At 35.1% G+C, this 15,249-nt stretch overlaps 1 protein-coding gene across 2 annotated transcripts in view; it reads left to right on the top strand.

Annotated features, from left to right (window-relative positions):
* MTA1-like (metastasis associated 1-like) overlaps window positions 1-15,249 on the top strand; it is an 85,335-nt gene that overhangs the window by 51,358 nt on the left and 18,728 nt on the right. For both annotated transcript variants that reach the window (XM_072522249.1, XM_072522250.1), the window contains exons 4-6: window positions 2,481-2,641; window positions 6,248-6,360; window positions 9,525-9,819. In XM_072522249.1, coding sequence (XP_072378350.1) covers window positions 2,481-2,641; window positions 6,248-6,360; window positions 9,525-9,819 — 569 coding nt within the window. The remainder of the gene's footprint in view (window positions 1-2,480; window positions 2,642-6,247; window positions 6,361-9,524; window positions 9,820-15,249) is intronic.

The raw sequence follows: 15,249 nt of genomic DNA, 5'->3' as shown, positions 1-15,249 counted from the left end.
ACTCTCAATTTCGAAGCCGTAGTGTTGGTTGGAGTCATAGTTTCCGCCCCATAGGTCATGACCGGTAATACGCATTGGTCAAATACTTTTCTTGTGAGGCTAATTGGTATGTTGGCCCTAAGTATGTCTTGCAGTTTTCCAAAGGCTGCCCACGCTAAAGTAATTCGTCTTTGAATTTCAAATGTTTGATTCTTATTTCATGACTCAAATACGTATATTTCTCCACCAGTTCTAACACTGTGTGTGATCATTGGTACATCCTGCCTGCTCTCTCGGTTGGTAGAAATCTTCATTTTTCTCCAATCTTGATGTCACTAACCTAGTGAAGAGCTTTTATATGTGGTTCAACAGGCTAATAGGTTAGGTTAAGTTAGGTTAGTAACATAATAAAAGTAAACAGGTATAAATAGACAAGAGTAGCCAGAGGCCTTTTCTCTTAATGATGTTCTTTGCAGAATTAAGTTACTTGCGATATGGTTCAGGTATATCGCTGATACTTGGTCGCAGCAGTTGATATTGGTAGTTGAGTTGGAATGTTGTGTTTGATCCCTTACGTCCCGTATATTATTGTATAATAAAAAAAATCGAACTATAACACAATTCTATCAAGGATTGTAATCTTTTACAGTAGGTCTAGATGTTTGTGTACAATTATTTTTAAAGTATAGTTCTCTTCTAACCCTAATGAGATATAACGTATATGCACCAAAGGAAAGTAAACTATATATACGCACAGTTACAGGTGAATAATCGATTTCATTGAAGTGCAGTCTGTGAGACTGGTAAAGGTAAATTTCCATATTTACCTGAACCAGTTTCATGGTTCCAATTATAAAATCAAAGACTTAACATTTTATGGTGGTTTTACCTTAATATCCCAAGAAGCCACAATGTGGTGAAACATTTCACTTACATATAAGTAAGCACAGTGAAAATTTATCAAAAATATATACATACTGTGAATTTATTCCTTTTAAATAATATGGATTTCGATAAAGTAATGTCTCATCCGTTCTATAGTTAAATAAAGTATTTATTTCTCAATGTTTCTTTACTTGCAAAAATTATTTGAAAAAGAAACAGTTTATTAAACAGTGTTATTAAATGCATTATGGTCAGTTGACGTAAATTGATCAGGGCGAATCTCGTTCGAGATGAGGTGGCATTCTGATTTTTGCAAAACTTCTATAATAAATTAGCAATAAATTCCTCGCGGTTCGCTTTTTGGCCGATATCTCGGTTTTTTTGGGGATGAGGTTTGAGCTAGGGGTGGGGGCATTAAAAAAATTTAATTTGTTAAAAGAAAGATTTTTTAAATAATTATACAGCTTTTAAATAAAAATATTTGTATTTAGAACGTTAAAAGGTAAGCGTTTGGAAAGTTTTTCTAAAAAAAAATATGTAGTTTTATTTTGTTTTAAATAAATGAATTTATTTATAATAAAATTAAAGCATTTTTAGGATTTGGTAATGCGTTATTTAGGTTTGTCTATTCGAGTTACATCAGAATAAAAAAGAAGAAAAAAATTGATTGCTTTATTTGAAGCCTAGAAAATACATTTTTTACGTAAACCAATTTTGAACTTAATGTTCAATTTTCATCAACCTAGTTTTTTTGGTATTTCTTACGAGTAATATTGATCGTTTTTGTTGCTATAATATTATATGTTATGAATATCTTGAAGATACTAAAATTTTTATCGAGAGATCCGAAAGAGAATGGTAATGGTTCAAATATTACCATCCTTTTGTTCCTGATATTAATTTAAACCACTAGTTACCGAGATATTATATTTGTTTATAAGTCAAAAATTTTTTAAAAATTCTTGATTCTGGCGAAATAATCCGATTTTAATTCTAGAAAGTGCGTGGATAAAAGAAACGCTATTTTATAGGTAAAAAAAATTGGCAAACTTCTATCTTGTTTTGTTTTCGTTAAAGAATTTCAATTTTTTTTTATTTAGATTGCAAAATTATGACAAATCTATTGAATCGCTTTTAACGAAATTTGATGGACTATTTTACTATATTATAAATATTTTTTAGGCGAATTACGAAGTTCCGAATGGTTGAAAAACATTGAATAAGAAAAGGCTTGTTTTCCTCTATTTTTTGTATTTATTGCTATTTTGCAGCAATGGTAATAAATTAAAACAGTCGTATCTTAAAGGAAATTCAATTATCGTTCTTTTATTTCATTACGACTTCATTACGCTATTTATTTATAAAGTTATAATCAAGGAAAATAAAAAAATCGATGTTTTTATTCATTTTTAGATTTTTTTAATTTCATGATTAATATTCGCGACTTATTTGAGACAGGAAAAGCCAATTCTTATTATTTTTTTGCAAAAATCAGAATGCTACCTCTCACATCCAAATGTAGTCGTTTTTTCACAGATCCGCCCTGGTCTAAAGTGGTTAATAACACCAGTGGTTTTGTCTATTATCAGTATTATGTACTTGTTTGTTTGTTTTAGGATTTTAACGATATTCGTCATGATTTCCTTCCATGGAAAACACTAAAGAATATAATAGAGTATTATTACATGTGGAAAACTACGGACCGATATGTACAACAAAAACGAGTGAAAGCTGTGGAAGCGGAGTCAAAATTGAAACAAGTCTACATTCCTAACTAGTGAGTTCGTATAATTCTTATTATTACATTTTTGGTTCTTGTTTTGTTTTATTTTTGGCTATGTTTAGTTATACTTTACTAAGCTATGATTATTGCATCTATATTTGAGTTGGGCTATTTAAAATATCACTAAAGTACAAAATCAAATAAGCTCAAAGAGTTGAAGGTCGAGCTGTCGCAAATGCCACCTCGAAATGAGTCACAGCAAGAGTGAAGTATTCGCTCTTGTCTCTAAATTTATATAAAGCTGGGCAGTGTAGCTGCACGTCTAGCAAGCATACGACAAGGTATAACATAAGGGATATAAAATAAAAAATCATTGGAATAATGAATACCACCTTGTTCTGTATAGACCAGCACATTCAAACATATTCCTAATTATTGCAGAGATACCTCAAGAAACCCTATCTTATCTGATATTCGCATCATATGCACCAAAAACTTCAGAAATAAACATTAATTCGCAAGATTCACAAATGACATAGAAAAAGGTGTCACTAGGCCTAGTAGACATTTCCACACTGCGATCCGAAAGGTATTTTGAAGGCTTTCATATTATGTCTGTGGCTTTCGGACAGATTTTAACATCTGCTGTCGAAACTCATTTAAGACGGTGTTTTAATTCATCTGGAACTTCAACCTTTTCCTCGCTACGTCACTTATGCTCGTTGAACCTTTTTTGGACTTTGCTGAGCTTCATCGCGTTTATTTTCTCTGGTTTTTGATCTGTTCTTGTCCCATAGGAAGGTAGGGAATGGATGACACTTTGGGCAGATTTCCATTTCTGGGAAATGCTAATGAAACCTGGATATCATCTGGTATCGGCAGTTCTTAGCTTCGTCTTGAGTGTGCTCTCCGCACAGAATTAGCGATCATTACCGAGCGTGAAGAGTTCCTCCACAAAGACGAAGTCTTAGTGCTTTCTGAATGGGCTCCTTTTTTCCATTTCTTGAGTCTGACAGAATAGTTCTATGTTCTGTCCAGGACCCGCGTAGAATTCTTGTGTAGACCCACATTTCGAAAGCTTCGATCTTACTTCTATCGATTTTTTAAGTGTCCATGTTTTAGCTGCGTATGTAGCAATGGAAAAAATAAGGGTGTTGACCAACTTGAGCTTAGTAGTCCTTGTTATTGTTGCCTTTCGATATTTTAATTAATTTAGCTGTTGCAGTTCGGGCCATTGCGTCCCTTCTTGATTTCTGAGAAGCTCTCGCCATTGTTGGTTATCAGGGAGCCCCAGCATACAAATCTGTCTACTACTTCGGAATTCACTGCTTAATGAATGTATAGTAGATTATTATTTGCTTGATTTGTTTCTAGTATAAGTGTGCATATCGCTGGTTACTGATTTTTCGGTCTCTTATAGTGATTCCTCCATCCCATTCGTCTAGTACTTTCCTTATTATATATTCAGAATATACATTGTGTAATAATGGTGATAGTATGCAGCCCTGTCTAATTCCCTTTTTTGGAAAGGCCTGAAAGCCTTTTGAAAAGGATGAAAGCCTTCATGTAATCTACGAAACAGAGCAGCATTAGTATATTGTCTTCCCTCGCTTTTTCTATTATCTGTTTGGTGTTCAATATCTGCACACGCATTCCTTTCCTTGGTACGAATCAGCATTTTCTTCGGCTGTCTCTGGAAGAGAGTTCTTTACCCGTTCATGAATTATATGTACCAAGATTTTGCTTGAATGAGGCAATGGTTCTGTAATTACTGCATACGGTAAGTGATCCTTTGTTATGGGTAGGGATAAAGGTTGATCCGCACCACTCATCAGGACATTCACGTATGATCCACATCATGTTTCACATATTCAGTATTACATCTATACCAATCTCGCCCATTGCTTTTAGAGTCTCTGCTGGTATGCTATTTATCCCTGGGTTTTTTTTCTTAGTTGGTTGACAACCTTCTCTACTTCTGCTCGTAAAAAGATTGATTCTACTACTACTACTAAGGATTTCCACAGTTTTCACTGTCTTCCTTCACTCAACCGTTTTCTCCAATTTTCCTTGTCATTCCAGTCTCCATCTCGCAGGGTTCTTTTCTCCATAGCCTCGTCGATTTCATCTCTGAATGACCTTCGGGGTCTTCCTCTCTTTCTTCTTCCAATCGGGCTCCATTCTGTGATTTTGTTTATCCAGCGTCCTCTGTCCGCTCTTCTGACGTGGCCATACCAGGATAGTCTCTTCTCCTCTATATAGTCGATTATGTCTGATTGCACTCCCATTCTCCGCTTAATCTCTGCGTTTTCAATTCTGTCTCTTTTTGTAAGTCTACAGCTTCTCCTCAGGAACTCCATTTCTACTGCTCTTATTCTACCTCTATTTCTCTTGTTTATTGTCCAGTTTTCGGACCCATATGTCAGGATACTTCTTGTCAGGGTATTATATATTCTCTTTTTTGTCTTTATCGTAATGTTCTTATCCCACAACACTGAGTTTAGTTGTCTTATACAGTTTCTCGTTTGTCTCAGTCTGTTTATATCTTCTTCTGTTGTTCCCTGGTTCGATATTATGGTTCCTAAATACTTGAATTTATCTGTTCCATTTATTTGTCTTCCCTCGTCTATCTCTAGGTTTCTCATATCCTTGTTTTTTGTTGTTAGGTATTCGGTTTTCTCTAAGTTTATTTCCATTCCGTTGTTTTTATATTCTTCTTCTAGTTTTCTGAGCATAAAGCTGAGATCTTCTTCATCTTGTGCGATGACTACTTGATCGTCGGCAAAACTTAAGGTGTATAGGTATTCGTCTCTTACTGGTATGACCATTCCTTCGCACCTTCTCCATGATTTGAGTGTCTTTTCCAAGAATATTTTAAACAGAGTAGGGGACGTAGCACAGCCTTGTAGAAGTCCTTTTGTCGTCTTAAATGGATTGTAGGCTTTATTTCCACATTTAATAGCTACTTTGTTTTCTTTGTATAGTGCTTTAACTGCTTTTATTAGTGTTTGTCGGATTCCGAGATCATTCATTGTTTCCCATAATTTGACTCTAGGTATTGAGTCATATGCTTTCTTTAGATCAACAACGGCCAGATGGACCGGTCTACCTTTTGCCATTTTCTTCTCTATCAGTTGTTCTAGATTGATTCTGCCAATGTTTATTCTTTTGGATTTTACGCGGTGTGCACTGGGTGAACTAAAATGACTTATATCGAGCCTAAATAATATATAGAGGTCAAAACATTCGAAAATAATATGACCAAGTCATTGGATGATTAAAGCATGCCGAGAAATACCTTTATTACATAAAGTGGAATGGGTGGATGTTATCACAAGTCAAGAAGTCATTAAATTAACTCATAAAACTATGTAAATTCTATTTTTACCAAAGGTAACCGCAGAATCGGACGACCGCGTGAAATATGGAGTAACAACCTTCTACAGAGATATCAAACTGCCAATGTACAAGCAGAATTGCTTATAGAGAGGAAGAACAAGAAGAGTTTTTCCATGGCTAATGAGATTCGTTTAATCAAATGGAGAAGTCAATCATATTATCAAAAGAACTGTTGTTATACTGTCATATTATCATTTCATTAAGCTTCTTACATATTTTTGTCTTATAATATAGCTTTATAAGAACATTATTTTTTTACAGCAATAAACCAAATCCTGCGGCATTAAACAATAACAAAGGTGTTGTTAATGGAAGTAACGGCAGCTCAGATCCAGCGGTGTCTTTAGGTGGAAAGGCGTGCGAGTCGTGTAATGGTAAGACAATATTTTTTTACCGCTATTTTAGATGTCGGTACTATCTTTATAAAAAATAATTATTAGTTTTCTTTATGATCTTACAACGTATTTAATGAGATTTCACGAAGGAATTTCCCTAGCACGAATTAAAGAGTAAAAGCTATAGAACATAACCTTGTCGCTTTCCTCTGTATGTTATGTGACCCGTATTTTCAAACTATATTTACACCAATGTCAAAATTCTTGTAAACTTTACTATAGGACAGCAATTTAAATATCAATTCATCCTTGAAATATCGTCAGTATAGATGACGAGGCTGTCATTCTTATACTGTACGACATTGCAGCTGGTTTTAGTCAATATTTTCAGACTGATCATTTTTGTGCAGGATTAGTAAATCTGTTATCTTAGCGTTATTAGTTTGAAAGACACCCTGAAGGTGTTGCTGGTACCTATGATCTTTCATTGAGAGTCCAGTTCCCTACATTGCGTGGTACACGGCGAATTGACAGTTATACGGGAAATCAGGTGCTTTGGGACGCCCACTTCTTTTTATATCAGCCGTAAATGATAAAATTTTACTTTGTCGAACGCCTTGCGATAATCTATGAAGCAGATATATAACGGGATGTTTTCGTGTATATCTACCTTTGGCACACCAGGCCTGCTCTCCTGGTATTTCTCTTTGGAGGAAAGTTTTCAGCCTTTAATTGATGATGATTATCTCGCTGACATGTCAGATAAGAGAACTAGTTCTGTAATTGCCAACTTAAGAACGCTGCTTTTTCTTTGTATTGTTGGGATCATTGAGGGCATCCAATGAGTGGGCCATATCGTGGAATTTGATTGCAGATGAGGTGAAGCAATTTTATTCTGATTTCTTTTGTTTTCTTGAGCATTTTTTCTGTTATCATAATATCTGGGCCTGGTGACTTATTTAAGTTTCTTCTTCCAACTATTCTAATTAGGATGGATATGTTTCAGGTGTTGTTCGTCTTTTTATAGATCCTGGCAGTATGATCTCCACGTTTTTACTATATCTTCTCTATTTGTGTTCAGAATGCCCTTGTCGGCCGGTCTTTAATGGAATTATATCTTCTTAATTAAAGTTGTTACAGTTATTCCGCTTGTAGTCAGTAACGAGAGCTTCATTTGTGATAACAGGATTCACCAACGTGAAGGTGAGATTGACATTTGAGTAGGAGAGGCTGTTCAAGACGCATCACTGCACCATTAGATCCCTAAGTGGACCTAAGAGCGTTGATATTACCTTGAATCTTCTTAGTCGTTGACCTGATGCAGGTATCGTGATATCATGAAGCTATTAGCTAAATTTCCCCAATGTTCCTCCACGTTTTTCTATCTTCTGCCATTCTAGCACATTCTGACAATGGAGCGCCAATGGTAGCAACAATATGGTCCGTGTATCGTGTGGGAGATCTACCTCTATTTCTTTTGCCTTCTACTTTTCCCTGGATGGTAAGTTTTTCAAGACCATTTCTTCGAAGCACATGTCCCAAAATAGCTTATTATTTGTTCTGATATTTGTGTTCTTAGTCTTTTCTTTATGTTTAGCTGGTCCAGTATGGATTCATTTGTTCTTCGGGCACCCATGGTATTCTCAGCATTCGTCTCCAGCAGTACATCTCAAATACATCTATGTTCTTTTTGTCTTTCTCAGTAAGGGTCCAGCATTCCGATGCATAAGTGAAAACTGGAAAAACTAGACTTCTTACTAGTCTCATTTTTGTATCGGTAGTTATTTCATGGCTTTTCCAAATTTTTGTTAATTTTGCCATAGCGCTTTTTGCAATTGCTGACCGCCGCTTTATTTCTTCAGTACAGCCTCCTTTGTTGGTTATTAATGAGCCCAGATACACAAATTTATCTACAACAGCGATATTGTTTATCATGACCAGATGATTTTGATTGTTGTTAGCTCTGTCAATTATCATGATTCTCGTTTTATCTCTGTTTATTTTAAGGCCCATCGTTAAGCTTACGTCTTCTATCCGTTGTAGCAGGTGAATCAATTCAGCTTCAGAACTAGCGAGGATAGTAGTATCATCTGCATATCTCAAGTTGCAAACCTTCTTCCCGCCAATGGTGATGCCACCGTTCCAGTCCTCAGTAGCTTTCCGCATTATCCATTCACCATAGATGTTAAATAGAATTGGGTTTAGTATGCAGTCTTGTCTCACGCCCTTTGTGACCCTGAAACTATCGGTTAGTTCCCCATTTATTCTAACTCTGGCATAATTGTTATTGTACAGGCTTTTAATTAGCAGTATCAGATGATTGGGGACTCCCATTTCAGACAAAACCTGCCACATTTTACTCCAGTTGGCCAAATCGAAAGCTTTACTATAAATATATGAAGCACAAATATCTTGTGATGTTGAATTCTCTGGATTTTTCTACAATCTGCCGTACGTTTAAAATTTGTTCTCTAGTACCACGTCCGGGGACGAAACCTGCTTGTTCCTCCGCAATGTTAGGTAGTAAAAAGGGCTTTATCCTCTCGAGAATTATGTGTAAGAGTATCTTACTGCAATGCGCAATTAGAGCAATTGTGCGATAGTTGCTACATAAATCTTTCGCTCCCTTTTTATGTATGGGAATATATAGTGAATATATAGTGATTGTGTCCAGTCCTCAGGCCATTTACCTGTCTCCCACACTCTTTGACAAATTTCATGTATTTTATCCACTCCAACGTCATCTAGGGCCCAAATCATTTCAATAGGTATGTTATCTGGACCGGCAGCTTTCTGACTTTTTTGCCTCATAATTGCTGCTTCAACTTCACTTTTGAGTACGTCAGGTTCCGTCACAAAACTGGTATCTTCTTGTTGTGATGGGGCGTCTGTGCTTTCCTCCATCATCAGTCGTCCACAGTCGTTCTTGAATATTGCAAGGTAATATCAGTGGTCCATAAAGCGTTGATATTAACTTGAATATTGCAAAACTCCTTCAAATCAACCTGACATACTTGCAGTGTGAAATATTAAGAGCAGTCTTTATGGTAAACTAAGATACACTTCAATATATTATCCTAAAACAAATTTTCCTTCTTTTTTTATGTTTATTGTACAGCTATTAAAAAAGATCTAAACCCATATTGCATACAATTTTTTGACAATATTTTATAAATTCCTAATTTTAAGTTTTTCTATTCCAGTAACTGTATCAAATCAATGGTACGCCTGGGGCCCTTCGCATATGCAGTGTCGTCTGTGCCAAGCATGTTGGCAATATTGGAAAAAGTACGGAGGGTTAAAAATACCGACAAGATTTGGTGACGGTGATTTTGAAAACGGTGGCAAGAAAAAATCGGGTAGTGACGTGGACGAAGAAAGATTGCCTGGCATGTCACATCGACCGCACCGTTGTAATATCGGCGGTTGTGGAAAGGAGTTCAAACTTAAAGCACATTTAGGTAGACATTATGCCACTGCTCACGGACTAGTTATCAGGTAAATTTTAGACAGTATATTTGAATCGGTCATTTTTGAAATTATTACTCTAGATAACGGATTGCTATTAAAATAATGTCAAGTGTCACAACAATAAGGATTGTGCCTCATAATTACTTGATTTAACGTGCCAGAAAGCCCAGAAAGACCCAAGTCTTCTAAGATCCGGATTTATTGTGCTCTGGGAAACGCTTCTGCAGTTTCCTTGAAGAATAATAATTTTCATCTACTTTTGTGTACAATCATGTAGTTGTACACCTAAAAATCTTATGTTTATTATTCTTTTTACTTTAATTAGTCCTTTATTATTTTATTGCTATTATTTTCCATTTTTTTTTTAATAACGGATTGATTACGGCTTAACAATATGTATATACTAGTAAACAGTACTCGATATGCAGCAATTTAATTTTGGCAACAAATAGTATAAAGTGTACTTTACCCCATGAAATGATAGCACCACCGCTATCGCAAACGACGTCTTCAGCGACATACACAGGAACCACAAAGTTGATAATACACCACCCTTACTGCATTTTACGACTCTCTCGGCCGCAAGACCGATACCAAGCGTCAGGTACTCTTTAACCCATACACACATACACATCTGTGTTGGTTGGAAGATAAAATTCGACTATGATTTTGTAGATGCGTCGCTTATCTCAAATACACATCTGTGTTATTTTGCAGATGGCCCATCTCGTAATATGTAGTTTTTAACACAGATATAATTTTATACGGGCTGTAAGCTTTAATCTTGAAATACGGGGAGAATCAAAACTACCACAAAGTCTGTTAATGTTATATAAATGTTTGTGTATAGTTGCGAAACTCATTTCCTAATAAGTGCAAGTTTACTTCATATTAGATCAAAGAAGAAGAAGAAACGCAGGTATTGGATACCTCCTATAGTAAATAAATGAAAAAATAAAGGAATGTTGTACACGTTAGTTAACGAAATTAAAGATGATCCAGAAAAGCATCTTCCGAAATAAAACTGTGGGTAACCTCTTCCCAAGCATGTTTTTGGCTGTGTGTGAATTTGGGTAATTAACTTATCGATGTTTATAGTTTCAATAATATATACAAAATTTGACACTCACAAAAGTAATCAAATAAAACCGTTGCAAGTTGCAAAAACAGTCACACGTCTGTGTTGAAGCAAGAGATATCTATTACTGATGTGCCGCCAGAAGTCATAAAACCGCCGACGGCGCATGGTACTCAGCATAGGCCGCGCGGTGGCCGACGCGGCGAGCTGACAAACGACGGCTCGTCTGTGTTGCACAACATAACTACCATAGCATAGACGAGAGACCGCTTTCAACGCCGCCGCGGCAGTCGACGCGGCACACGCCGCCCTGTCTGTGTTTAACCTTAATCTATTAAAATTAAGGCACAAGGAGATCTAAACAGGTTAAATACAGAGGGGAAGAACTAGACCAATTATCGACACCTAACTAAAGGACGGAAGTACTGGTAATGCCATTTGCGAAAGTGATCTGTCCTAATTTTATTTACACAAATCTCTTTCGCAATTCAGAATTTTTAAACACTATTTATGACAGAAAAGTAATGTTATTTTTTAAATGACCGATTCATATTTCTGTAAGATAACCTGCTTCCATTAATTATGTAACAGTAAAATGTATTGATTGATTGTCTGATTGGTATTAGCATTCGTAGCATTACTATTTTTATTTCTGTATGTTCGAACGATTGTAAATATATTAATAAAGTTGAAAAAAATAATTACTAGTAAAATCATTCATACCTCATACTCATCACTGTCACTCACAACTCATCAATTTAATTTATTAGTAAAAACATATTTGTACAAATATATTTCAAGTAAACTTAAACTATAGAGGGGCTGCAATATTTAGTTTCAATTTGAATTTAGGAATACTTATTCTCGAAGTATCCAATTTAGTATAATTTCTCTTAAAATGTACCAATGTACCTCGAGAGAAAAAAGTTTTCTTTTAATTTAACCCATAATTTTTCGAATACTGAGATCACTTCATGCAATAAAAAAGTGACTGAAGTATACCAATGTTATTTTGATACCGTGTGTTTTAAAGAAATTCCATCATTTGGCAACTATGTGCAGTTATATTTAGAATTCGTATTAAAGGTCGTGGCATATTATCGTGCACGTTGCGTTTCCAGCACGTTGCGTTTAGTTTCCGAAAAATATAATTTAAATGGTTTTAAATATGAACAACGTACACTGTACGGAACATAGCGTTTCAGACACTTAACGTTTCCGTTCAGTATATTCGAAAACAATATTTTACTGATGCCGACGGCTACGTAACGAGTCGTAACCGGTTGGTAAGGATAATGTGAATTAGATGTCCGTCGTTTTCCCCTTGTTTATTTAGGTATTTGTTTGATTTTGATACAGAGTATTTAAAAAAATAATTTTCGAGGCTATTTTGTCATTTATGCATGTGTTTTTATTGCTTTGTGACAATTAATCTCGGATGTGATAAACAATTAGGACTTTTGTACGGAAGTGATACCTCTTCTTTTTAAAAATACTTTTTGGTTTGATAAATGTAGTATTTTGTTTTTTAACTGAAGGTGAAATTAAATTTAAAACATATTTAAACTGAATCCTATTCATTCTAAAATAATTGTTAAACCTATTAATTATTATTAAATTCCTAATTGTTTATCACTTCCGTGATTAATTGTCACAAATCAATAAAAACACATGCATAAATGACAAAATAGCCTCGAAAATTATTTTTTTAAATACTCTGTATCAAAATCAAACAAAGACCTAAATAAACAACTAGGGAAAACGACGGACATCTAATTAACATTATCCTTACAAACCGGTTACGACTCGTTACGTAGCCGTCGGCATCAGTAAAATATTGTTTTCGAATATACTGAACGGAAACGTTAAGTGTCTGAAACGCTATGTTCCGGACAGTGTGCGTTGTTCATATTTAAAACCATTTAAATTATATTTTTCGGAAACGCTATGTGCTGGAAACGCAACGTGCACGATAATATGCCACGACCTTAAAAGGTATCGTTTCTTGCTCGATGTAGTAACGCTATCGCAGTGTTTCTGTACTATGCAACACATAATACTGAAACACAGTGTCATGACACTTTATTGTGCTGATACATTATACTGATACAGACAGCTGTGTCAGTGTCATTCTATCAAAATTCAAAAATTTATGGTGTTACCCATGACTATATGTGTAACCTCGGATACCTTTTTTGGATGGTGCAAGCTGCGGTAATTGCAAAGAGTTTTTAAAATGAATCTTAAAGTAATATATATTAATTAGTTACTAATCTAATTATAAAAAAAATGTTGCAAGTTAATATACTGAGTGGTCAAAAATATTGCTTAGCTGTTTAAAAATAAAATTAATACATTGAATATAAAACTCGGTATACCGTACGTTATACAAGAACGAATAGAAGATAAGAGGGTAAGGTTGCTGAAAAATGTTATGAATAAAATCTCTTGTTATGTCTTTTTATGATTACTTGCTCACAATGTGAAAAGTATTGGATGTCAGATAATGAGTACACGAAGAGATTGACATTCTCAAAGCCAGAGGACAGAAGAAGTAGAGGACCACCACGTAGAAGATGGATTGATGATGTGGAAGAAGACCTTAAGATTCTAGGGGTCAGAAGATGGAGGGAAGTTGCCAGGAATTGACAGGAGTGACGACTTCTGGCCAAGTGACCAGGCCAAGATCCACAAAGGATTGTCAAGCCAATTACGATGATAATGATAATACTATAAGCTACTCCAAGGGCTACAATTCATTCGATTTGTTTGTTGAATATTCGATAAACTTATTTAGTGCTTTCCTTTTTTTTTGAAGTACAAGTCTCATGTGTACAGTTTTTAATATATAATGTATACCAGTATTTATTCGGTAAGATATATGTATTTCTTTCATTACCTTTGACTCTGGAGTCGGGTTCCCTCATTACGTTTTTCTATAAGTTTTTACTAGGGATGTACCGAATCGAGTACCTGCCAATTCGGCCGTAACCCGAATTACTACCGCAAAATCGGACCGGACTCCGGAATTCCGGCCGGATCAAGACCTACCTATAAGGAAGTATTCCAACGGGAATACTTATATTAATATTATTTTACAAGTGCTATCGATTTAAACTTTAGATGTAATGAAATTCTATATTTTAGCTTCTAAACTATCAAATTTCATTATGTATGCAAATTTTGCAGATTTATAGCGATACAAAAATATTTATAAAACTGGCGGCGACAATGCAGCGGTTTCAATTCATTCTGTTATTTCGCTTGCAGTAAACAGGGGAATCCTCACCCAGTTCTAGGGTGGGAATTGTTTCAGATTTTTAAAATTTTCCAAACTCCAACCGGATCATGCTGCTGATTCGATAGGAACGACAGTTCCGGCCAATTGGTGGAATTAGTAGTACCGTCGGTATTCCGGTGCATCTTTAATTTCGACCTTTAGGTTCATATCAGAATCAATCACCTTTACATACATAAGCGTTTCACACTAAGTCTTATTTGGTCTGTCCTTGCTTGTTCTTTTCTTTTAGTTTCATAGGATTCGCTCAGTCGCAGAACACACTACTTGAATGCTTCTATTTCATTCATCTCGCTCTAAATCTACTACATGTATCTCCATATATCGCTCAATTACTCTATAATACCAATTGTAGTTATGTAAAACTATTACTTTTTACAATCATTTCACTATTCAAAATTAATATTTTATTTGTAGCAGTAACTTCATCTTTAAAGAATACTCTAGATACTCTATTTCCAACCTACCAACTTTTAAACCTTTTTAGAGCTTATCTTCACTATCCAGTCTTTGCTCAAAATCCATTTTAGTATTTTCTAGTAACGCTACACCATCAGTATAATATTAAGCGTCCGAGAATGGTACCCTGAAGTGTCCCTTTTATCTAATCTAACGCTAATGAAAATATATTCGAGAAGGTCAAATACTATCGAAAACGCACCTTGTTAGTTTAACTAAGCGTCAGTTTTTTTTTATTTACGTACATAAAGCTTGTTTTTCAATGTATCTATTACTACGCTTATCTAACTGGAACGGGAAAAGTTGCAAAAAATCTAGAACACGAGATTAAATCGAGATCTCATCAGCCTTCACCAACTTGAATACAGTATTTTATTCACTCCATAGTCAAAATCATAGATGTGTCACGTATCTCAAACTACGAATCCAGTAGATAGATAAGTTTTAGGGTGGCCGGAACATAAAATTTTAGATAGAAAATGGCACTGCATTATAATTTATTGGATACATATTACAGATATATAAAACCCAAATACTTTTACCAGTTCAAGTATCTTGTTTGTTCGGTCATCGTTGTGTGGATGATGCGAACATTGATAAATGGCATTATAATGTACATGTT

The sequence above is a fragment of the Diabrotica undecimpunctata genome, chromosome 2 (assembly GCF_040954645.1).
Source record: "Diabrotica undecimpunctata isolate CICGRU chromosome 2, icDiaUnde3, whole genome shotgun sequence".
NCBI classification, from domain to species: domain Eukaryota; kingdom Metazoa; phylum Arthropoda; class Insecta; order Coleoptera; family Chrysomelidae; genus Diabrotica; species Diabrotica undecimpunctata.
This window is presented reverse-complemented; position numbering and strand designations above follow the sequence as displayed.